Below are 26,395 nucleotides of genomic sequence, written 5' to 3'. Positions count from 1 at the left end.
TGGAAATCACTTGCATGTTTGATCATGGAAGAATATAAACATTCAGGTACTACGAATGATCGTTTTGAAGACTTCTCTGTATCGTTGTGAGAAAAAAACTGAAGATATAATGTTAAGTGGAAAAAAACCCAGACTTTGAAATTGTGTTTACATATAAAAATGCCCGTGTAGAAATGATATATAATTATGATTAAGACTTGAAGTGAACAGGAATAATTGAAAATGGTTTTTAATTTTCAGAGGTCATTAAATTATGAGTGAATTATTTTTTTCTGTTTTGCATTTATTTCTGATGATGAAAAATAAGAACTCTTTAAAAGAAGAGAAGTCAGCAACCTGATACAGTTGCAAATGTGAGAATAAATAAAAGGATTTCTAAAAGGTGTCAGATTAATTAGCTGACTGCTCATTTTTCTGGTCCTTTGCCTAAGCTTCTGATCTTCTGGACGAGGGTAAGGAAGTTCATTGGAGGCATGGTGTTGTCTAGACCAGGGAGGGCTTTGCATTTTGTTATGAACTTGTACCATATTTTTCCTGGGATGAACCTCTCACCTTTCCTTGTTGTTCTTTACTATTTTATTTCTCCATTTTGAAAACTCACTCAAGTTGTTTTCCGTTAGCACTAGGAAATGTGTAAACATCTTAATAACGTCCCTTCTCTTTGCAGACACCATGAGTAAGCCATATGCTTAGTTTTCTCTCTCCTAGTCATTAAGGCTTTAATCATTTGATATCTCTTTCCTTTAAGGTTCAATTTTTAGTGACATGCAAATAATCTAATATTATACAATAAATTGATCTGTGATAATGCATGAAATGGGTGTAAATGGCTCTAATGAATAGAACATCCATGGGGGTAAGATCTTTACACTTAACACAGTTGCTCTAGTGTTCTGATAGTAGAAGCATGAGAGCAAGCCAGTGGGGTCACATGTAGTGAAGTAGCTGACTTTTTTGGTGCTAATTGCTTTGGGCACTAATATGATGAATAATTTTTTACTTAATTACAATTTACCACTACCCTAATTTTAGCATTGTTCAAAGTGTGTTCCAAGGAATTATAGTTCTGGAAGATGTTCAAAAATATTATTCATAAAGAAGAAGGGTCATAGTAATGGGTTTAAACAGGCTTCTTTAATAACTCTTATTATTGATAATTGACTCAGCCTCTGTCTGAGCAGGCGTGATATATCTCACTTTAACCTCTCTTTGCAGTGTGGGAAGCACTGTTGCCATTCCCATTTTACAGGTGAGAAACATAGAGGTTGAGTAACTTCCCAGGTTATAAGGAAATAAGTGATGAAAGTGAGGTTCAAAAGCCTAACTCCTGAATTTACGTTCTTTACCACTAAGCAATACTGATTTATTTATCTGGGATTATCTGGGATTTCTTGGAAGGTTGAATATACTAATGTGATCTATTAATCACTAGAATGAGATGTATTATGTAGCATTTTCCAAATATATCTGACTGTAGAAATGGTCCCTCTACCACCTTTTTTTTTTTCCCCAGAGCATTATCCTGGGCTAGGGGGTCATGAAAACATACTTTGGGAAAGACATTATCAATCAAATCAATTTAAAAATAATTTGTAACATAGAATTATATGGAAATGAAAGTTTTCTACATTTTCCAGAATTAAAATCCATATATATCAAAGTTCTTCTAAGAAATACTGAATTTATACTCAGTTTTACCTATAAGTTCCTTTTGTAAATTATGATTCAAGGAAATGACTGGAAAACTTTAAAGGAAAGGCAGCTAAAATTTTAAAAGTATCATTTGTGCCAGGCATTGTAACAGGTGCTTTATATACATTGTCTCACTGAATCCTCTACCTCTCAGCTGGGAAAATGTTTTTATCCTTTTGTTACAGGTAAAAAGACAAAGACTTAGGTTAAGGTCTCAAGTAAATAGTATGATACACAAAATCTAGGTCCTGACTCCCAAACCCATAACACACTCCATTCCAAGCAGCTTCCCTATGGCATGTCCATTAGATGCAGATTTTTATTCACAAGGTTAGTTAGTCCTCTAAAAAGGACTTGCAACTTTTTACAATATGTTTAAGGCTCAGCTGTATAGTAGTGTATTCCTTATATCATTTTTACTTTACATATATTCAGAATACAAAGGGCATTACAATTGCATAATCAATAGTGCTATGTAATGTAAGGAAAAGAATATAATTTGTTTGCTTGACTGTATTGTGATAGTAATAAAATTATAACAATATTTATTAGGTGTTAACTTGTATGTCAGATACTCTTCAAAATGGCTTATATGGCCTGTATAAGAAAATAAGATACATTATTTTCTGTCTTGATATCTTTTTAGAAGAAGTCAAAAGATAATTTTTTATATTGCCAGTATAGTCTTCTTGAGTCTTCTTACTAATTGTTGATATTTTTAAGTGGATTAATATTATTTCAAGACATTTTAATAGCAGATTTTCATAGTTGGGTAAAACCATATCAGGTTTCATGCTAACACTCTAAAGGGTCTGGGTATTTTTTTTTCCTTCACATTTTAAGAAATCTGACTACTTAAGAAGCCTAAAGAAAAGGCAATGAACAATTTAATTGGAAGTCAGCAAAGGGCTTTGAAATGTTATAGAGTCATTATACTAGTTCTGAATTAAATCATCGCAGATCAATGGAAAAGTCACACACATTGCTGTTGATTCTTTGTAATTTCTTCTTTACCATAAAAATTCTTCAGGGTTATATCTGTGTGATAGAAATCAACTCACTATAACAAGCCAAGCAAGAGAGGTACCAGAGCTCTGTTGCTATAGCAACCCAACCTGGCAATGTCTTCTAGGACTTGCTCTAAGGGAAGGTCCAATGATAGCGAGTAATATTACTTTCTTTTCTGCTCTTATGACACATATTGATTTACTGTGAATAAAAAGTAGCATGGTTCAAATTGCATACCTTTCCTGGTAATGAAAAATGAGCTCTTGTGTAAAAATGCAAAGGAGTTTTAAATGAGTAGCAAGGAGTAAAACTTTCATTTATCTTAGTGGAAACATTGCACAAACAGCCATTACTCAGCAGTTGAATGTTGAAAATTCATTTTTTTTGAATAACAAGGATATAAATATTTCATCTAATTTAGCAATTTATGGGAGCAGTGATTATGACTTCAAAACCATCTAATGGCTTATATTCATTTCTAGGAAAAAATATGGCTATGTTTGCCTCTGTTATATGTAAAATCTCAGAACATTTATAGTGTTCTAATCCATGATGAGAGAAACACGGCTGTTACTAGCACATGAATATTTCCAGACTGAGTACCTTTCTTTGCCCAACTGCCTCAAAACTAAACACTAATTCAGGAAAAGCAAGCATATTCAAAATTTTAAATATATTCAAACTCTTTAAATTCAGATTTCTTTTTAATAATATCTTTGTTCTACTCGACACTCATTTCTTTGTAATTTATTCATGTTCAATAAGGCTGATCTAATAGGATATAATTTACACTTTGGTAACACATCTCTCAAAGGACTTTGCAAATGTTAATGTCTTCTTAACCTCTTCTTTCAGAGAAAGACATATATCTTGGATGAATGCAAAATAAACAAAGTGATTAACCACCGCTGTAAAAAAACATCAGCGATGGGATGTTGCCTTTCTGACATTTATTCCTTGAGAATGAAAACCTTTAAAGATAGAAAAATTTATACTAGACTTTGTCCAAGATTACACCCAACACTACATTTGACACCAAATTTGAAAGCAAGAAAAAATGCAATTTGATATCTCTTACAAGAATGGAAAGAGTAATGTATCTGGGCCATTTTCCATATTCCTATTTAAGTTAGGGAATTCACTTATTCTCTTTCCATTGAATTGTTAGGAAGTACATCAAGTGTGAAGAACAATAAATAAATGAGAGCTCAAAGCCAAAAATCCTTTTTCCCTGAGAACTTACCATTATTAGCTACTTAGCAATGAGTAGATTTTTTAAATTTTGTGTCTTCCTTTTACCTGAACTGATAAGCATTCTTATTCATCTCCAACTGAATTAGCAAGCTTTAGCATGCCTTTAAGTTGTACAATACATGTGTGACTCTATTCCACCTTGAATCATTTTCTTTTGCCAGTCCACTGCATCTGGAATAAATGGACAATTTTTTTTCACTAGCCACACATCAAAATTACTTAAACTTACAGAAGCATTGAAAAACTAAATGGCTTCATTGAGGAAGTGCACAGGTCCTATGATCTGCATTCCCAATTTCTGCATTGCTATACCCTTCCCGACACTAAGATAAGTTTGTTGTATATATATACATCTTATATAGTGGCATATGCATGTATGTGTGTGTATGTACACATGCGCGTGTGTGTAGTGAAAAAGCACAATTTAGAGAGTTGGATAAGTCCAATGATTTGGCATTTTTTATTTTAAAAGAGATCTCAAGTTGATTTTTCTGTGCCAGAGATTTGAATTCCTTATCAAGAAGTTTGTGAGAAAAATTAATCTTTTATTTTGTCTACATTTCTTTACATATACGATTTAACACTCATGGATTGTTTTCTGTGTGTCAGGTGCTTTTCCAAGTACTTTCCTTGGATTCTTTTATTTAGCCCTCACAACTCTTTGAGATAGGTGCAATTATTATCTCCATTTTAACAATAAGGAAACCAGTATTAGGAAGTTAATTACTTGCCAAACGTCACGCAGCAAGTGACGAGCAAGTAGGAGTCAAAACCTTTCTTTGAATTCAATATATCTGATTTCAGAGCCCATGATTTTAACTATATGCTATTCATTCTATTTCAGACTATCTAGTCATTTGGCATGTGGTGTTGTGAGTATTGCTATTCAGCGTTTCAACATCCACTAATGACTGACCTGTACTTAATGTGCAGCTCCTAATTTGCTTATTCCTTTGCTGATGTGGTTTGGTAAAACATGGAATTTAATAGCCAGTCCCTGTTAGAGAGACAGAAGAGAGTACCATGGAAACAGTCTTATAAAACAATAACAACCCCCTCCCAAACAATTCAGAAAAACCAAGATGGCTTTCACATTGTTCAACATAGTTACTGATATTTTTTTCATATATTGACCATACTTGAGAAGTCTTCCCAAAGCAACAATTTATTTGATGAATGAACAAACTAAGGAATATTCTCAATTTACTGCAATTATATATTTCCATTTCCAGTTTGCTTTTATGTTATTAAGATTAAATCCCCTTAATTTGATTATATATGAAAGGATTTTCTGAACATACTATGGTGGAGTAGGGAGGTGAAATTGCCTTTTGTACCTTTTAATATTTTTATTAAAGGGTCTAAATTAGACTTATGACAAAGTATGAACTGAAAATTTTTGGCATGGCAGTTAATGCTTTTGAAGAAAGTTCCCTAAAAATAAGTTTTGAGTTATTTTTAAATAACATTTTTTCCTTATCATGTTACTTGATGGAGGCTAGAGTATTTCTTACTTTTATATGGTTTGTAAAGTACACCTACTGATACATTATGTCATTTTTTTTATCACTACTCTTTGAAAAAATCAGTGTGATTGTTAATCTACATATCTTATTGATGAGGAAACTGCAGATAATAGAGATTTAACAACTTTCCCAAGGTAATCCAGCTAGTAAGTGGTTGATCCAGGATTAAATCATATTATAATTTTTATATACTAAATTCCATATACTTAAAATGTCACACAATAAAATTTCCCTTTAAAATTTTAATTTTTTTAAAATTTTAGCATAAATGAAAACCCTTTGTTGTTCCTTATGGTTTTGATTTAAGAATCATTTGCCTTGTGTTACATAATAATATGAAATTATAAAGTTTATAAGATTTTTATTTCTTCCTTTTGTAGTCTTCCCAACAAGAACATTTCTTGGTTTACATGTTCTATGCTGGTATAAATGTGAATGATTTTTTAATGATTTTTTGCAAAAGGGAAAGAAATGGAACAATTATACACAAAGGGTGTTGTGTTCTTGAATTATTGATGAGTCTTCTAGCAGCCAGAGAACAAACCTGTGAAATGTCTGTCATTATAAATTGTACGTAATCCTTCCTAGGGCTCAAGTTGCATAAACAAGATGCAGCCAGATTCATTAAGAAACATACTTTGCAACTGTGGCCATCTTGAGTTTGTACCGAATGTAGTCAAGCATGGTAGCAATTTTGTCATTACAACATTGACTATAATAAATTAGAGCTCATTTATTTAGTGGTATCTTTTTCATAAAATCAATGAGTTAAATTTCTGCAGACTTGGTCATGTTAGACCTTGCCTTCTCTTTCTCTTCTAATACTTGACATTTTGAATTTCAGTTCCTCAGTAAAAACATGGAATCTTGGTTCTGGACCCAGCAGGTGCCTTCATCACCTAACTGCCAAGACTTTTATTTCAGGAATCTTACTGATTCACGTCAACTTTTCATTCACTGGAATGGTGTGTTCCGCTTTTATTAGTATTAACATTTTCATTTGAAACTTGGTTGTATGTTGTTTAGGATATATTCTGCCATTTCCTGCCATCCTGTTAGAAGCATACCAAGATCTTGAGGAAATCTTTGTGTAGATTTTGGGAGGAACAAGGTATAAGAATTTGGGTTTAATATTGGCCTTAGGATATGTACTCAATAGGATATATACTCAATTTGCTTTACTATAATGAAAATCCTGATGTTACCAAAAAAATTTTAAATCACAGTGAGTTATTTAGAGATATTTGCCCTGTTTCTCTAAAAAGAACATCAGCAAGAAATCACTATCTTATATGACTCTTCTCCTAGCTGTAGCTTTCTCTTATATTCATTTCCTTTTACATACTGGCTTCTCTTGCCAACTTCTAATTCTCCTGCACTGTACTCACAACTTGTTCTTCCAAAGCTCTTGGCTATTATGGAGAAATGCCTTCTCTCTAGTCCAGAGGTTTTATAACCTAGCTTGTAATACAGCTACATTTTAGGGCACTCTAAACTCCATGGAAAAATTGTAATTATTTGAGCTATCACCATGTAAAGGGCTTTCTCATTCTCTCTTTTTTTTTAAACTAACTCTATAATTTTTTTGGTTCATTTTCACAGAAACTGACACCTTAGTTAACAGTCTTTAACTTTTACTCTAAACATGGTCACTTGTCGTATTTTTCTTGAAATCCAGTCTCATAGAACATGTGGGGCAGAGATGCTTGGATAGTCTCTCTGGGGCCTCATTTGAAGGCAGGTAAAGGGCAGACCTGGGATTTCAAATTCTCTTCTAACTTTGGCATTAGGCATAACATCTCCAAGGATCCCATTCCCAAACTGCAACACCCAGACAAATAGTCACACATTAATTTGTCATCATCCACCAGTGTGTTCGCCATGATAATGTGACCCGGTCTAGGACTCCTCTGTAGATAATCATGGTCTTTGGAAGTCCTGGGCTAATAGAAAAGTTATGGAAAGTCATATGGCACACAGAACCTTAGGAGTTTTATGAGCCTGTCTACCTAAGGCTAAGGTAGGCTTCAGCCTTGCACAGAGAGGCACTTTGGACCAAAATGTACATGTCAAAAAATCCCTCTCCCATGGTGATGTTTACAAAATGTCTTTCTACCTTCTTCTAAGTTCCCTAACAATCTGCAACCAACATGACGAGGAGCCAAAATGTTCTCAGAAGCCAAGAGAGGAGTGTATCTCATATCCGACCTTGGATAGCTCATCTATCTCCTGTATTTACTCAACATCTTATAACAAAAAGAAATCCTCCAATGAGCACTGAAAGAATTCCAAAGAAGCCTGGGTTTTTAAACTGACATCTTGGCACCAAGGATTGCGTAAGGTCTTTCTTCACGTACAGCGTCCATAGATCTGGTGGATAACACAATTATATATATCAGCTAGAGGAAAGGTAAAGATGAAATATTCTAAGGATAAAATGGAAGATAGCCTTGAATAATAAGTTACAGCCATAATACTATCTAATCATGGGAAGGGAAATGAATGTTTCCCAAGGATAACTTTACTTTGGAACCCTGACGCTTAAGCTGAGAATCTGGGACATGTCCCTCAATTCTGACTGAAGGACTTTCAACCAATGACCTTTCAGATAAACTAGGCATCTCGCTGTGAGTATGTGACCATCGTGAGATTAGAACACTTCATAAATACCTTTTTAATTACAACAGAAGGAAGTGGTAGTGTACCCACGTGTCACAATTTTCTGAGTGGAAATACAATGGTAAGGTCTTGAATAAAAGCAATAGGCCAAGTAAGTGGGGAAGTAAGATCAAGATGGCAGGATATTCCCCTAAAACAGGAAGTTTCATACAGAAAATAAACACTTCATTTACTTAACAATTTTCTCTACAGTTTCATGAAACATTCTCTAGAGCCTGGTATATTTCACTTGTGGAATCGAGACACAGACTTGATGTCTATTTTTGGGGAAAAATTATTTCCTTACATGGATCTCTTATTGTTATAGTAAGAACTCAGAAAGGAACAAGAGACCAAAGGACCCCAGAAAATGGATAGTTCTAAACATTTGTGTTTTAAAATGTGAATGACTAACACAGTCTACAATTCTCAGACTATGTATGCTTTAGTTATCACTTAATGTAGATAATTAGGCAATAAAATTTCCCTTGACTATAGGATATGAAGAAATATAGGAATAGTCATTATAACTTGAAAGTAAGGGTTTTCTTTAATCTCATCACAAAAGATCACAGTTTGCATTTTCAGGTAACGTTCGTGTTCCTTTCTGCCATGGAGACGGAGAACATTTTATGAACTTCATATCTTCTTGTTTCAGTAGGGTCTTCATGGTTGTGACTATATCTCCACAGCCAAAGCAAAGCAGACGTTTAAGGTAATTACTTAGATAATTTAAGTAATGATTTAGTAATTTAAAAACTTAGGGGAAAACCTCTCCACTTTGCTTTCACTGTGGAGCCTTGGCCTCCCATCAAATGAGGGAAGTTGGGCATCCAAAAGTGAATCTTTTACCAGTTTTTTATTCCTTTTTTTTTTTTTTTTTTTTTTTGGTGAGGTATTAAAATGCTGCTTCTCCTTTGGTGTTCCCGTAGCAGTTTGTAAAAATGGCAATCTGGAGCTTATTGTGGATAGGTGGCAGGAGGTAACCTAGTAATTTTTGTCTTTTCTTAGTGTAATTCCCATACTCCAGTGTATTCCTTCATTGTTCCTTATTATTTGAAAGTATAAACCTGGGTTTAGCTTCTGTATGCAATATCATTTTAGCCTTTGCTTTAAAATATTTAAAATAATACACTTGTGGAATAAAAATGAAATACCATATAATTTCAGAATATTTAATGCTGAAATTATAATTCATTCTACTCCCATAGCACAAATTGCCCTGTGCGGTTTAACACATGGAACCCCATGGACCTTTGCCAAATTTCTGCTCCTGACACCATATCTAACCTCCAGATATATCAGTAGTGCTTTAAGTAACACGTGTGATTTATTACTTTAGTATAAGAAAAGTTACAGGGGATAGGAATGGGATAGGACTCGAATTTGAGGCCCTGAGGTTTCCAGTGTAGACAGAAATATTAGCTCATTTTTAGTTTTTAAGTATTAATAATTATGATCTAGAAAGAATAGCTTACTTGAGTAAGTCTTGTCTATTTCACATAAACAAATAACTGTTAGAAAAGATCCATCTTGTCAATTCTTCTTTAAACAGGATGAATATATCTTGAAACTACTTTATGATAACTAGTTTAGATTTCAGAAAAAGTGTTGTTGAATGCATCTACTTATCCGTAATTTATTTCTGCACTCATTCACCAAATGCACGAGTGTGAGACATGTGCAAAAAACTTTTAGAAATCTCAAGGATATAGTTCCTCTGTAAGCTGTGTTTCTTTATAAAGATCATGCTTAATTATATAAATAATTGGTCACACACTACTGATAATTCTGACAATGAAGTATAACTTAACCGGTTATCCACATTAATAATTGACAAGCAGGAGAAGGAGATGAGTTCCCTTAGAACCACTTCTAAAATCTCCTCAATGAACCTGAAAATGTTATAGAACATCAGAGCACATGACTGTGTCGGGTGGCAGAAAAACACCACACAGAACTTTCCTTGGACCTGTTGAAAGTCGTTGCATAATGACTTGTGAAGCAACTTACTGCTAAATGAATGTGAAACCTAAATCCATTGCTCTGATCTGACTGTGACAGCCTTGACCCCCATCTATCACCGAAATTGACTGAACCACTCTTCCTAGCTGGGTGTGAAGTTTCCCTTTTGACTTTTCAGCTGTCACTTGGTTAAAGAGGAAGATGTTGCCTGACAGGTTTTCTTTGTTCAAAGAACATGAATGTCTGTGTTCTTTTCACGACTTAAAATTGCCACACCTCTCTTTGCTTTTCTCTTTTTAAAAAAATTTTTCATAAATGTCTTTTAAAAGGGCATGAGTATTGAACTAGAAAGTCAGGAATGTAGTTATCTGATAACCCTCATCACAGTGCTTCACATTTTAGGGTGAATCTCTATAGAACATATTTGAAGTTGGTATGATTTCAGTAGACGTCGTGGATTTTATAGGGGAGGTTTGCAATGGAGCTGGCAGGCTAGTTCTTTGGCGGGCAGTTAACGTCCCTTTGGGAAGGCTAAAAACAGTGCAGAATTCTCTTCTCTCCTTTTCTTTACCTTCCCTCTTTCCCCTAAGAAGATGAGTAGACGAAGAGAGCATACTTTGCTAAGTTTTGGGGGTGGGATCCCCATTCTGGTCTCTTGTTTTTCTTTCAAATACAGACATAGAATGACAACAGGGACATTGTCTTAATTGAAGTGAAATGCACTAAAATCAAGCTCAAGACTTGCTTCCTGGAGGCATTTCTCAGAGACCCTATAATGCCCAAAGCAAGAGTTTGGAGCTGAGCTTTATCATTGGGTGGGTACAGCCCCTCTTGGGAGTTACCTCTCCTTTCACCCGTGAACGCAGGAGGTTCTGGAAGAACAGTAAGAGCTTCCTAGGCTGTGACGAGCACAGTTTAGAAAGCTTTGCCGTACGTTGGACCTGCAGGCTGAAATAGCTAGAGGCCAGCTGAGGCCAAGCCCCTAGTCCTTCCTCCTCCTGGGGCTGCAGTCTGCTGCCTGCTGTTCCACTGTGCTCTCACACTGTTCCCTGCAGGGATCTCAGCCCTGTGGCCCCTCCAACTTTTGCCATGGAGGCTTGCCAAACTATCTTCATTCCCGAGTCTCATCACCCAGTTCTGTTCCCAGTTTTCAGTTCTCCCTGCCTCATTCAAACCCCTTTCCACAGGTGGGACTTATGCTCTCGTCATCTTTGCTCCTTATACCCCATGCCACACCTCAACCTTCGTTTCTGAAATCTACACCAGCTTCGGATCTGGCCAGGTCTGTATAGGCCTAGAGTTGGGTGCCTGCTTTGGGACTTGTTTGGTTCTCTCTGAAGCAAGATTACCTCTTCTGCCTACTGTTGTTGGCACTTCTGAGATCAATTTTCTTCACTCCCAAGATACCACTTTTTGACCCTCTACCCACAGAAGGTTATAAAAAAGGTGGCAAGCATCATTTTAACCACTTAGATTACAGCAATGTCCACATAACCAGAGGCTAGTGCGGGAGCTGTTGATGTACTTAAAATGCCTCCACCCGGGGTTTGCTGCCCAGACATGTCCAGTTAAAAACATCAACACTCCATTTTTTTTATTTACATGCAACTTCCTATTGTTATCTGCAAGCCTATTTACTCTGTTACAAGTTTGTCTCCAGAATAACAGGTGTTTTCTCACATTACTAGGCATTGGAACTTTTTATTACAAGTGGCTTGCCTTCATCCATGTTCTGTCTTTGATTTCCTTAAAGTGAAGGGCTTTCAAAACAAGTCTTATGTCCTTGATTAGAATACATTTAGTGTGTCATTTTAAACAGAGCACTTTTTCCATATTTTAATAGAATAATTCCTGTGGTTTTGTTTTGTTTTTTAATAGCAAAGCATTTAAAGATTTATCCAAGAGATGCATAGTTAAATTGCTTGGGAGAGCTGGGAGAGTACTTAAAGCTGTACTTAGTACATTGATTTGAAGAATTTAGATCATGTTGGGGGAGACATCACAGTTAAGTTAGAGCTCTACCTTTCATTAATCTTTCAGGTAAAACATTTTTGGGGGTTAGATTTGGGGGTGGAATTCCAAATAAAGCATTACCTATCATAGGGTTTTTCTATTAATGTGGACTTCAGGAATCAGAAAGAGCTATCAGGAGAAAGAATAGTCTGAAATGAGACTCAAATAATAAGTCTAGGTTAGCCAAAAAAGAGTAGAAACGAGAGTGTTTCAATCAGAATCAGAAAGGAAACAGCATGCACAAAGGCTCAGAAGCGCCAGAGAAAAAAGGATAGGGAAAAAGATAGAAAGGGAGGAATGGGAGCCAGAGATAGAATGAGACATTATCAAAACTCTCAGAAGTGCAGCCTTCAGAGCAGAGGGCGAGGGAGGGAGGGGGTGAAGAGAGGCTTGTAGCAAAGGGGAGATAGGCAGGCAGACGCAGAGCCAACTCGTGAACCACCTGTATTATGAGAGCTTTAGCTCCTGAAGGCAGTGTGGAGATAAGAATTTTTTGAAGGGGAGAGATGTGAGTAGACTACATTTTAAATTGCTAAGGCTATAGTGTGGAGAATGGATTGAAATGATGTAAAATTGGAGGAATACCATCCACCCATATTGCCTTGAAGAGTGTATGGGTCATGACAGGGGCAGTTCAACCTGGAGACCTATCTGATAAAACTTCCAGATATAATACATATTATGATCTACTGGGCAAGGCTCTCTATCCTGGTGTATAGGTTATTTAATGTTGAGACACTGTTACGTTCATCTTTGTCCCTTAAACAGAATATCGAAAAATCGACATGTTGGTGTTGGCTTGTTCTGACACATCTGCCTGGCATAGAGGAATTGGCTGGGTTTCAATAGGTCAGAGTTTCCACTTGTTAATAAGGAGTTTCTTTGGTGAGAATGTTACGTAGAATAAAATTGTAAGTTACTCCTAGAAACTAGAAGAGAATGATGGGAAGTGGTGTTTTTATATTTTACAACTGTTTGTGTGTGTGTGTGTGTGCGTGTGTTTCTTAAAACCTCTGGGTGATATCAATTGACAAGGGTCAAATAAATTAATTAAAAGGCACAGGCTGGTGCTCCTATCAACAAGTTTTTAGAAATGTGTTACCCTAAACTCTTATTCTCCAAATGTTACCCAGATTCTCAGCTCCAGGCCTGCCTGGTGATTTAGCACATGTTTTGTTTAGCATAGCAGGGCTATAAAAAATACAGTGCTCTGCTCCCAGTAAGCCCATCAGTGAGGCCAAGACATTTTCTATAAAACTGTTTCTTGGGCCAAGAATCCTCCCCAGAGTATTCTTTGGCCAGTTACAAATTTCTTTACATGAGTTCATTACATACATACCCAGAAAGCAGTGATTCCAGATGTGCAGCTGAGTTCAGAGCTTTGGGTCCATGTTAACACAATTTACACTCCTCCTGTTAAGTCCCCAAGAGTGGTCAGCAACAGGAATGAAGCATCTATTATGTCCCAGGTACAAATGTCATGGTCAAAGCAGTAAACAAAAAAGACTCTTTTCAAGTTCTGAGAGTGAGGAGACAGACAAGAAATTCATAGGCCAAGGGTAAGATAGAAAAAAGCCAGATATAAATATTTTAGGCTTTGTGGGCCATATGGTTTCTGTCACAACTACTCAACCCTGTTGTGTTAGCACAAGTGCAGCCTTAGGCAATATGTAATGAGTAAGCATGACTATGTTCCAATAAAGTTTTATTTATAAAAGTAGAATGAGGGTCATATTTGTTTTATGGGCTATATTTTGGTGACCCCTGACATAGGTCAATAAATAAATTAGCTGTTCTCATGTACTAGTAAGAAATGGAACAGAATAGGATAATGTGGAAGAGAGATATTGGGTGTAGCTGCTTTGGCTACAGTGGATGGAAGACTTCTTTGTGATTACGTTAAATCAATGTCCAAGTGATTAAAGAGCAAGTTGTCAATATCATCTACTTTTCTTTCTCTTAAAAACATACATGAAGGTATTAAAGTTAAATTGCAGATTACATATTTATAGGAGGTAGAGACCATATAGAGCAGGCTGACATGTACATGGACTCAAAAATAACTGCACTGTTGTTGAAGAGAGTTTCAGGTATCTTCCTGTAATGCCCCAGCCTTCATTAATTCATACTTCCTTTGAATTTCCATGACATTTATTAACTGACGATACTCACATAGTATTGAGAAGAAGTGATATTGGTCAGTATGTCTTTTGTATATGCTGCCTTTTGTGTGTGCTGCCCAGAAGTGTATGGACCCTGTTTTATACTAGTTTCTATCCTGGGTACCTATTTTGGTGTCCTTACATTGTTGGCACACCGTAACTGTGGGTTATCATTTCATGAGGATCAGAAAAGTTAAAAAAAGAATGCAGCTAGAATTCCAACAAGAAATGGCTCAGATTGACAATTTGCTTTCATAATGTATCAAAGATGGTAAGATACTCACTGAAGAAAAAGGAGAGGTATACTTTGAATATCAAGCGTCTCTCTGATAAGATCTGTAGGGTCAGTTGTTTTATGTGTAGTAGCTGTTAAATCCTGAGCCATAAAACAAATCAGAGAGTGTACATTTATCGGTAACACAATGTGACATTTGGCTCACTTGGTTAAAGCATGTGGAGTAATCTGTTAGACAAGAGGCATTACTTCTTGTGTGTAAGGAGATGAATAGGAATCATGGCCTCATATCTCAAAGACCCAGTTGGAAAGGGACCCGAGGTTTAATCATACAGATAAAATAAAAGAAGACAAAATAAAAGCTGCCATAAGACAGAGCATGATTTCAACCACAGATTCAGTAATTCACTGGACAAAAATTTGCTGCATACCTACAATGAGCTGGGCACTGTTCTAGGTACTGATGAATTTAGAGACAGGGGGATCCATGTACATTGGAGTTATCTGGAAAACTTTCCAAGAGAAGGTAGAAATTCTCCAGTGTCTTGAGAAATAAATGTAATTTGAATGTGGCAAGGCATTTTTTGGAGAATAATAGGGTAAGTGTGGTTGAAGAATAGGAAGAACTCAAGAGATGTTTGAATAGTGAGTGGGCCAGTTTAGCTGGAGATCATGTAGAGAGTTTAAGGAGAGGATAATGTGAGAAAGGTAGCTTGGGGGCAGCTGTGAAGGGCCTTGAATGTAAGCCAAAAAATTTACATTTTAACCTGATGGCAACAGACAACAACTGGAGATGCTGATCAATAGCATGATAAAATTGAAGTTTAAGGCAATTAATTTGGGAGAGTCATATATAGAATTATAGACTGGAGCAGGAAGAAACTAAAGGCAATGCAAATAATTAGGAGGCTGTTCCAATTGTTCATAGGATGTGACTATTAATTAAAATGGTGGCAGAGAGAGTAGAAAGAAAAAGGATGGACAATGTAAATAGTAGTTTGAAAGTAGATTTGATTGGATATTAATAGAATAGAGGGAAAAGGCAAAGAAGAGACTAGAATTTTGAAAATGAAGATTTTCTTAAGATACATTATTTTTTACCAAAAAATTTAAGAGAAGAAACATTGATAGCTTAAAAGAGTCCCTGAGGTCAAGTGATTCTGCCATCAACTTGCTGTATAACCTTGATCAAGCTATTTAAAATCTTTGTGAGTTATCTGTAATGAGAATTATGATAATATTCATTTTAAAGGACTGACCATTGTTTCACTCATTCACCAGATACTCTACAAATTCTTTTCTAGCTCCTGAAAATAAAGTAGTGAGTAAGGCAAGGTCACTGCCTTTAAGGAGTATACTTTCTAGAAGAGACAGATACATTTTAAGTAAGCACATATAACAAGGCAATTTGGGGTTTGGTAAATGTTAGAAGGAAACATGTGATGTAACATAAAGCAGGAGGGGTTATTTTAGGAAAAGCTCTAAGGGATGGCCTCTCCTAGGAGGTGATATCGGAAGTGAGACTTAGATGTTGAGAAGGAGCCAGGCTTGAGAAATTCAGGGAAAACAGTTTAGAGGTGACAGGAGGAACAAGAGCAAAGCTTGGCTTAGTTGAGAAGCAGGGTAGCAAATTTTTTACCTTATATTTGAACAATTCTGGGAAAATGGGGCCACTCTAGGAGCGCTATCTACAATGGTAGTGGTTGGCTGTTAGTCTGTGGGTGGACATTACAGCAGATTTAAAAGGGATACCTGCCCTCTGGTGTGCTCCCTGGATCATTTTAATCCTTTTAATAGGCTTTCCCCAACTCTTCTCAGTACCATGGAGAAAAGGATGTATGCGCACCTTGGTTCAGTGAAATGCATTAATATTTTCTTACGTAGGAAACAAAAAATTCTGAGAAGCCAGCTTCTGTCAAAGAAGAGAGTTCCACTTATTTATTTATTTTTGCAAATGAGAAGGACTGGAAACAGGGAAACAAACAGTGTTCTGTTGAGAGGGATGACTTGCATATTTTAGTTTGGTCTGTTCATTCTTATATAAACTAGGGCAAAACAATGATCCCATTAAGTGTTATCTTTGCTTACTTCAGTGTTTTTCCTTTTGGGGAGAAAAATCAAACACTCGAATCAGGAAATACTTTGATTGGTGTGGGTTTAAATTCTATCATCTCCTCACCCACAAGAAAATTCTGAAAAACAGGCCCTAGAATTTTGTTCTTTATGAACTGTAGTCTTTTTTTTTCATGGTTCGGTCCATTCTCATAGTTTAGAAGGTGATGGAGAGACAAAAAGGAATAGAGTGAGAAGTTTTAGATCCTGACTCCCTCTACACTTAATCTGGTGTCTCCCTTGTTCTGCTCTAACTATATTGACTTCTCCTCTTTCAACACACTATGTTGTTTCCTGCTCAAAGGCCTCTGGAAATACTGTTCCTTTTCCTGGAATGCACCTCCACTCACTGCCCATTGCCTAACATCTCATTTTTTAGTTGTCACTCTTAATGTTTCATCCTCCAACAAACCTTCCTTCCTCACATTGGACCCCTGATAGATTAGGTTTCTCTGTTAAGAGGTACTGATCCTAAGCGCCCTATAACTTCTTCTTCTTTCACTATTAAGGATCTTAGAGGTGTGACTTGTGTTGGGATTGCTCACTGATTCTCTCAGTACAGCGTACTCTCCAGTACTTGGTCTTGCATATGAAAGTTGCCTAATAAATATTTGTCAAATGTATGGCACTAAAATAAACAAATATTAAGGCATAACGCAGGCTTTTTGAAAGTTGAGGGACTCTGGAAACAAAGCTGTGGAAAAGTAACATCATAAGTTGGCTGTGAGTGACAGAAACAAGCAAAACATCAGTGACTTAAAGAATATAGATGTTTATTTCTCCATCATGAAAGTCCAGCGCTGGTTTGATGACTCTGCTCCTCAAAGTTCTCAGAGACTCGGTTGCTCCAGCTCAACACTCTGCCATCGCTAGTGGTGGGTCTCAGACACATGGTCCAGGGTGGCTCTGTGTCCCAGGCAGAAACATGGAGGGAAGGATGAAGAAGGGACACTTAAGGAAAGTTCCTAATTCACTTGATTGTTCTGCTTACATCTCGTTGGCTATAACTTAGATATGTGGCCGTATCTACCTGCATGGGAGACTAGGAAAGTAGCCTTTATTCTAGTCAGCTGTGTGCCCAACTAAGATTTCTACTGCTCTGGAGGAAAATACGAGGGTCTAGGGATTCACCATGTCTTTCCCAGGAGGTCAGGGTACACATCACAGAGATCAGGCATATCTGAATGACCACTTAGCAGATCATCCTGTGCCCTTGGATTTAAGGCTTTGATTCTACAATTTGTAACAAAAATTAAAGGCATAAGAGTTACTTATTACTGATACTAAAGTGATCTGTTCTTTCGAGTAGTGGTTTTTGTTTTTGCTTTGTTATTTTGGGGGAATCCATACAGGAGACTAACAATGAGGATGGTTGTAATAAGGAATAGCATGCTTTTCTCATGAAATGTATTGACTTGTAAGCAGTCTGATTCTAACTTAAAGTCAAAATTAAATTCAATCAGCCTTAGAAGTCTTTAACTTTCAATAAGTATGGTAAAGGAGAGTAAGTGTGATTTAGAAATCACAAAAGGAAAAAATAGTCGCAGCATCTTATATTTATTTAATGCTTGACTATTTACCAAGCACTTTGAATTAAGGGCATTTGACCTTATAACAAACAGCCTCCAAGGCTAGTGAGATTTATAGATGAGAACCTGAGAAATTAACAGACCAGAGTCGGACAATTTATAAGTGATGGAGTCGAGATGGAACTATGTTCATGTGATATTAAGTTCAATTTCTTCTTCCTGTCCCCCAAAGCATGTCAAAACCTGGTGAGTGAACATGTGGAAGTATGGATAAAGAAAGATGCATCTCCTAAATGCCTTGTTGCTAAAGCCTGCAATTGAAGAGGAGAACATTACAATATTTATATGGGTAGCCGATATTCTTTAATCCTAGTTCTTAAAGAAGTTTCATATGGAATCTTCCATGGCCAGGGCTTTTAATTACTTAATTACTGCAGCAAGCAGTGCACGGTGGCAGGGCATACTGTCCTTTGACAAACAAGGGACAGCACACACACACACACTAAAGACATGCTGTGGTCTACACTCTGGTTTCACTAAGCAACCAAGAGCCGATTTCTTTGTATTCTGACTTATTCTCTGAGCTAGGGAGGTCTCGCACAAGGCCTTTCAGAGCTAGACTTTATGGAGAGCCATATGAAATGAAATTCAAGGGTATTATGGCTGTTCTCACAGGATATCTATTTCCCGACACGTGTTCCTACCTCTGCTGTTGTAGCAGGTCATGTCTGAGTGCAGCTGCCACTGGCCTGATTCAGAATTTTTCACTCACACCTTTAATTAAAATTTCTAGCAAGCCCCATCTATCATTTCTCTTTTGTACTTTTTCTCCCTCAGAGGGAAAAGCTCTTGCGGATTTATAGTGCTTTTGTTGCTACAGGAAGAGATTTGTAACCCTTTAGCAACTCATAGATTTTCATTGGTAACCTTAATGGAAATCAAATCACAATTGCTGGTCTGTGCTTTTAGCCAAAAATGTGTGAGTAAACTCCTTGAGGTTTATAATTTAATTCAGTGTAATACAAAGTCCAAAAGTGTAAAATCAGCAGGAATTATTTTTAATATTTTGTAACAAAGTAGTTCTCAACTTGAGATATCTAGATTCCCTGTGTCTTGTACTTACAGAAATGGGGGTTCATAGGCTAATTTTAGTATCTCAAAAAGCAAAATGGAACTTGTACCTTCACCAAAGGCAAGGGTGCATGAGCTCACCAAAACATTAGGCTTTAGGTCAAATCAGTATAATAATCATTTCTTTATACTAATCAATGGATGTTCTATGTAGCATTTTTGTTTGTTTTTGATTAGTTAAAATGGGGACTAAGTTATTTCTTAATGAATAATTTTTGCAGACAAATTCTCTCAGCATGATATGTAAAAAGAATGCAGATTTTAGAATAAAATATAAGATGGAGACCTGATACTGTTTGGTCACTTTCAGCGAGTCATGCAACTACTGTGAGAATGAATTTTCTCAACTATACAAAGGGGATTAGTGATATCTATGACAGAGTCATTGTGGGAGCTAGAGAGGAAAGCTAGCCCAGCAACGGGCACATAGTAGTCACTTAATTAAAGGATGCTTATCATCACCATCATCATCATCCTCAAAGTTATCTCATTCCATCAAAACATGGGGGTTTCAAAGAAAAATAAAGTAAATCACTTCCTTAGTTGAGAACCTATTGGGTAGCACTGTTTGAAGACCCAAAAAAGATAAGACTCAGCTGATGTGGGCAAAGCCAGCTTGAGCAAGTCATGGTGTTGTTAAAGGGCTCCTGGTCACCATCTGTGAAAAGGAAAGTATTGGATGCTGATCTGTAAGGTACTTTGTAGCTTAGATTGTTTATACTCCTCACCACCCAACCAAGACTTCCCCTCCCCAGCTCTGCCTTACGAGGACAGTGATTTCTTGCAATTCTTCAGTGAGCCTAAGTTTCCTGATCTACAAAATGGATATAGAAATATGTGCCTTCTGGATCTGTTGCATATCAAGAGCCTGGCATATAGTAGAAATTGCTTTAACTGTAAGTGGCGGCTGATCACTCTAAAGGGTCCACTCAGCCCTTCTCACAACCGAGGTTTCCTAGGCTCTTCACCTTCCTGGCCATCCTCTCTGGGCGCACTTGAAGTGGGCTCTATCCTTCCCCCACTATGCCTGGGAATCAGACCCCGTCCTGCACACGTGTTCTCAGAAGGGGTCTAGGTCCTCTGCCTACCTTCGATCTCCACTCTCCTGTAAGGGCATTTAACCTTCACTTCTGAGACATCTCTCTTGACACTCTTTCTCAACTGGTTGTTGCCTGTAACTGTGAGGTCTGAGATCATGGGTTAGAGTCATTTGCAGACCATATTTCATCTTCTGGCCTGGCCACAGAAGGCTCCAGTAAACCTGAGACAGGCAAAAGCCTGTGGTTAAATTGCAAGGACATCCTTACTCTTGGAGAACAAAAAGGGCGGGGGGGATAGAACTCTAAAGTTCTTCTGTCACACTCTAAATGCTTCATCTTCAGAATTCTGAATGACAAAGACAGCTTGTTTGGCCTGCGAGAGTTGTGGCTGTTTTATCATCTAAACCCAACCTACTCTGTGTATCACAGACTCACACTGCACAACATCCTTGCTGATGGAAAAAAAAAAAGCCAAACAACCCACACACTCAGAAAGTACATCCCTGCAGGCTGGGTGGACAAAGAAGGTCAGGGGCATAAAGCATCTAGTGCCCTCCCACCCCCTCTTTTTCTACTAATCCTGGGTGGGCGGGTAGTGTGTCCTCTCTCACACACTCACTTAGTCTCTCTGATTCACTCTGCCATAGTATTCTCATTGGAAACTGTTCTTCCTTGCTCCTGACACGTTCCTACTGTATCAGAGCTGCCAGATGGCAGCTGCTTAATATTTAAGAACAATATTACATACAGAACAGAACAGTATTTGTGCTGATTAAATAACTTTGCTGATGTCTTGGGAATCAGGGAATGCCCCAGTCACCTCCACAGCTGTGCCTTGACACTTTGTATGGATTACAAGGTTCTTTGGGAACTCTGCTAAGTGTGTCTCCACCTTTACTTTTGTTACTACATTGCAACACTTGGAGTTTTTGCTCTGAGCTCTCTGCCGTTCAAAGTACTGGATATTATGCCACCTTCATTGGAAGGGTTGTTAGCTTCCTGAGTACCACTCTTCAGAATGATGTGCCTATTGGAATATAAATGACAAAACAAAGCAACAGACAAACAATTGACATAGATGGTTTTACTTTTATGTGGGAATTGGCATGATAATTCTGGAAGATATCAACACGTTAGCACATCCAGGAATTGCTTTCATGCTGATATTGACTATGAGTTATATGTAGTGATTTGAATGGATTCTGAATACAATGAGTACAACACATAGGAGTCAGACTTCCTGAAAAAGTCCTGTAGAATGACTTAGTTTTTTCATGGGGAGGTTTGGTTAAAACCCAAGGAAAACCAAAACAACAGCAAAAAAAGCCCCACCCTCTCATCTTCCCAAAGGCAAGCCACTTTTCTTGTGCCACCTCAGAATAGTTTAAAATGTTCCTAATTATATCTCATAGTTATGTTAAAACAATCACAAGCTTTTCAGACCTTCCTTCATTTCTAAATTCAGATCTGCGTTTACATCAGTTGAGTTTAAAAAAATAGGAAAAGGAGAACTTTATCTGAGCTGTCAACATCGACTTGTATTTTTTAAGCAATTGGGTAGATAGAAGTACTGGTAGAGATAACTAAGTAGCCTTGTGGTGGGGTTTTCAAGATTAACTAATAAGACCAGCAAGGGATCTCATCACTTAATAAGTCACTGTCAGTCCGTTTATCCACTTACCCACACAGCAAAATGTTGTCACTTGTTCATTATGTGCAAGGATCTGTGTTCAATAATAGTAATTTAGAGTTAGTATTAATGATAAATCACATCTCGAGATGTATCTTGGACATTTTGCTGAAGTCCTAGAAGATAATCAGTGATGTAGGACAGAAATGATTCTAACTGTATCTACCACGAACTTCTATGAATGTTGTTGGCCTTGCATGGAAATGCTGTTTATGGAAATAGACAAGAATAGGTTCCTGCCTCTGTCACTGAAGTCACAAAATTGACCACAAATGGAATAGAACACAATTGAGTGGGCCATTAGCAGTGTTGGTGGGCTGCAAACTTGTGTCTCCTTCAGTGGCAAACATCACCTTCATAACCTTCTCTACAGCTATTTGTCATTTTCAGTTCTGTCTTTGAGGACTTACCAAAAAGTGAGAAAAGGCTTCTCAAACTACTCAAAATTTGACTCTCATAGTCACTACCCTATGGATTCTCAGTAATAGCTGTGTATTAGAATCACCTGGAGACCTTTAAGAAAAATACCCTTCATGAGAAATTCTGATTTAATTAATCCAGGGTGAGCCTGGTCATCTGCATTTTAACATGCATCCTAGTAATTTCCTTCATTTTCCCATATGAATTATTTTTCCTTAATGCCATGAAATGGGCACAAGCTGTTATTACAACTGATACATTTGTAGCACTTAACTTTGGTGAGGAAGAATAGAAATTAAGACAAGATCCCTGATCTCAAAATGCTCGCAGACTTTGGGCTCTCTGAAATGTATAACATGAATCCCACTTCTGTAGTTCATTATGCCGTGTTACCCTGGCCAAGTTGTTTGATCCCTCTGATCCTTGGAAATTAAACTACAAAAGGAAAAAGGTAATACTTTCCCTATAAGATTGTTAAAAGTATTAAGTGAGATAAAATGCTCAACAGAGAGTGACAGATATTATTGGATTCTGTTCACCAGCATTATTATTATAAATGGCATATGTATAATTTATATAATTACATACAATATATGCAATTTATGTTCATATAATATGCATAATTGTACGTCTACATACCCACATACACGCTACATATTTGTTACACAGAGAAACAAATATTCGAGAATAAAAGATTTATTCAGAAAACAAAAGCAGCTTAATAATTTTAAGTCCAATAAAAGAAATACAAGGCAATGGTGAGAAATGTTGGGGAAAAGCATGTTTACTTCTTTTGTTCCAGGAGAATTTAAACAATGCAGCACTAAATTTTTCTTCAGGGATGAACCCACGCACTTATGTGCTGCTGCCCCCTAGTGCCTAGATTCAACAACTGCAATTTTGCTACGCGTTCCTTTCGTTGACAGGTTTTTCAGGGTTGGAAAACAGCTTGGTACTTTGTTAATTATTTTGAAACAGATGTTAAATAACGTTGAGCTGTGTCTGTGGGAATTTATTTGTTCCCCTTCCCTTTTCAAGTATGTAATAGTTGATAGCTTCAGGCCCAAGCAGAATGGGTTACTGGCTCCTTGCTTGTCATGTGGCTTGTCTGCCTTTAAGGTGTCAAGGTGTATCTACAAAGTGAAATGGTGTACATTTCCTCCTCAGCTCTGCATTTTAGCAAGGCACTGCTGACCTACAAGAAAAAGGAATGTCCCCACCACTTTTCCTCTATTATCACTCTTATTATTCCTATAGGAAAGTGTTATTTTGTGAGTCTTGCATGTTATTTAATCTGATGAGAATTTTTTTTTTTTTACAGGAGTGGTTTCAATATGATTTTAATCTAACTTCATATGAACAGTCATATGATAATAGAACAAGGTTTCTCAAATTTGGCACAATTGACATAGTGAACCAGACAGTTCCTTTTTTTTTTTAGTGACATATTCTGATTGATTTTATTTATTTATTTTTATTTTTGGCTGCATTGGGTCTTCGTTGCTGCGCACGGGCTTTCTCTAGTTGTGGTGAGCAGGAGCTACTCCTTGTTGCGGTGCACGGGCTTCTCATTGCGGTGGCTTCTCTTGTTGCGGAGCACGGGCTCTAGATGTGCGGGCTTCAGTAGTTGTGGCGCGTGGGCTCAGTAGTTGTGGCTCGCGGGCTCTAGAGTGCAGGCTCAGTAGTTGTGGCACATGGGCTTAGTTGCTCCGCGGCATGTGAGATCTTCCCGGACCAGGGCTCGAACCCGTGTCCCCTGCCCTGACAGATGGATTCTTAACCACTGCACCACCAGAGAAACCCCCAGACAGTTTCTTGTCGTGGGGGGCTGTCCTGTGCATTGTAGGAGGTTTGGAAGCATCTGTGACCTCTGCCCACTACATGCCAGGGCAACTCCCCCTCCTAGTTGTGAAAACCAAATACGTCTCCAGAAATTGCCAAATGTCTACTGGGTTGAGAAACACGAATGTGACAGCATGTTATGGTAATTACATATGAACAGGTGATTTTTATACTTTTTAGTAAGTCTAGGGTTTGTACTAGTTGGAAACAGATTGTATGATGCCTGGTGCATTGTCAGAAAATTCAGTCAATCTATTCTTTGATTTATTCATTCACTCATTCATATTTCAAGAAAGGCAGTGTCATATATTAATAAGTGGTCTGAGTTTGAATCCAGCTCTGCCACTTACTAAATTTTGTGATTAAACAACTTGACATCTCTAGGTTCCATTTTCTTCAATTCTAAACTGGAAAGAGTAGTTATATCTACTTCATAAGATTAGTATGAAAATAAATGAGATGTTGCCTTTAAAGTCCTTAACACAGTATCTACTAATCAGTAATTGCTCAATAATTGCTGGTTATTGTTTCACATATATTTTTAGTAAATGCTCTGTGCCAGGGATGATGCCAGTCACTAGAGAGATAATGCTGGTTAATCTATTTTTCCAAAATAGATTAACGTTGTGGTGGAGAAAGAAATTAAATAAAGATTTACATAATTATTTTGATTGCTATTGTGATAGATGAAGGAGAAGAACATGGCCCTATTAGGTGTCATTTTACTGGGAATGATACTAACATGACAGAGATGCTTTTAGAGAATCAACTGCTAGTCAATAATCAATCAGCTGAAGTACAGAAAAATCCTACTTCCTGGAGCTGTATCATGGCCCCTAGACTAAAAACCCTATACCACCTTATACACTCTGAAATTAATTAGCAGAAAAGACATATGTTTTACCTCTGAAATATGTTTTACCTATGTTTATAACTCAGTTTTATGCTGAGTTATGAAGTAAGAGTTCAGAGTGAAGGTTTATTATAACACAATAAAGTGTTCTTCTAACTTGGCATGATATACAAGCATGGACCTCAGAACCTGTCCTGGAAGTTGCTCTAAAGGGATGAAATGTTTGGCAAGGCAGTTTACCTTCTGTGTCTAACTTTTCTTTGCTGTCAAATAGGGAATGTATACCCTCCCCATTTCGTCTACCTTACATCATGTCATGATTCCCACCTGGGAATCCAGGGTACATTCTGGGAAGAAGTTAACATCAATCCTGGGGGGTGGGGGAATGAGGTAATTAGGACACTATGAAAAATATTCTATCAGGCACAGCCCGCTGGCCCAGGCCACCATCTTTAGCCCAGACTGCTGCAACAGCTTCCAAGCTGGCCTACTACATCTACTCCGTCCTCCTTTCTATGTAGTCATCACAGTGCAGCTAGAGAGTGCTCGTAAAAATGCAAACACATTATTTCCCCCCTCAGAGTCTGTAAAAGGCTTTTCACTGAAGTTGGAGACCAGAAGCCTTAAATGGCTCTACAGGGCTCCTGCCTGGTTCTTCAGGCTGGTATGATGACACTATTCCCTTTGTTTTCTGCAATGTTATCACCACATACACTCTGTAGCATCTTCAGTGAGTCGAGTGCCCCACATCGGGGACCAACTTGATTCCTATGTCTGGAATGTTCTCTGTCTACTACTGCCCCCAACTTCCTTTGACAGATTAACACATACACATTTTTCACGGTTCAGCACAAAAGGTTCATCTTCCAGGCAGCCTTCTTAGACTTCCCAACACTGTTAGTTTTCCTTTGGATGTATTTGGATTGCACTTGATTACATGTAACAAAAGAAATGCGTTGATGGTGCCTTAAACTTCATAGACAGTGAAGTTCAGAGATTACCGCTGCTGCTTCTTCACCAACACGGTATCCCACTAAGGACATGGGCTTTTTTCATCTTCTGCTCTGCTGCCCTTAGTGTACTGGCTTCCATGTTCATGTTTCTTCCCTGTGGTTGTAAGATGGCTGGGGACACTGGGTCTGAGTTTAAGACAGGAGTAAGGTGGAAGAAATGGTACTGGTAATGGCTTCCTTCTGGAGATCTTCTCATCACTTGTTGGCCGGTAGAGTTATAGAGTCACCCCCACTGCAAGGAAAGCTGAGAGA

At 37.5% G+C, this 26,395-nt stretch overlaps 1 protein-coding gene across 5 annotated transcripts in view; it reads left to right on the top strand.

Annotated features, from left to right (window-relative positions):
• GAS2 (growth arrest specific 2) overlaps positions 1 to 26,395 on the top strand; it is a 119,165-nt gene that overhangs the window by 72,730 nt on the left and 20,040 nt on the right. For 3 of the 5 annotated variants that reach the window (XM_007174805.2, XM_057552044.1, XM_007174803.3), the window contains exon 8: positions 8,800 to 8,853. The exons of 1 other annotated variant lie outside the window; for it this stretch is intronic. In XM_007174805.2, the coding sequence (XP_007174867.1) occupies positions 8,800 to 8,853 (54 nt within the window). Of the gene's footprint in view, positions 1 to 6,324; positions 6,446 to 8,799; positions 8,854 to 26,395 lie in introns of all 5 variants that reach the window. One more of the 5 variants, XM_057552045.1, reaches the window with a different exon arrangement.

The sequence above is a fragment of the Balaenoptera acutorostrata genome, chromosome 9 (genome assembly GCF_949987535.1).
Source record: "Balaenoptera acutorostrata chromosome 9, mBalAcu1.1, whole genome shotgun sequence".
Classification (NCBI taxonomy): Eukaryota; Metazoa; Chordata; class Mammalia; order Artiodactyla; family Balaenopteridae; genus Balaenoptera; species Balaenoptera acutorostrata.
The sequence above is the reverse complement of the archived record's forward strand: the minus strand, read 5'-3'. Positions and strand labels throughout refer to the sequence as shown.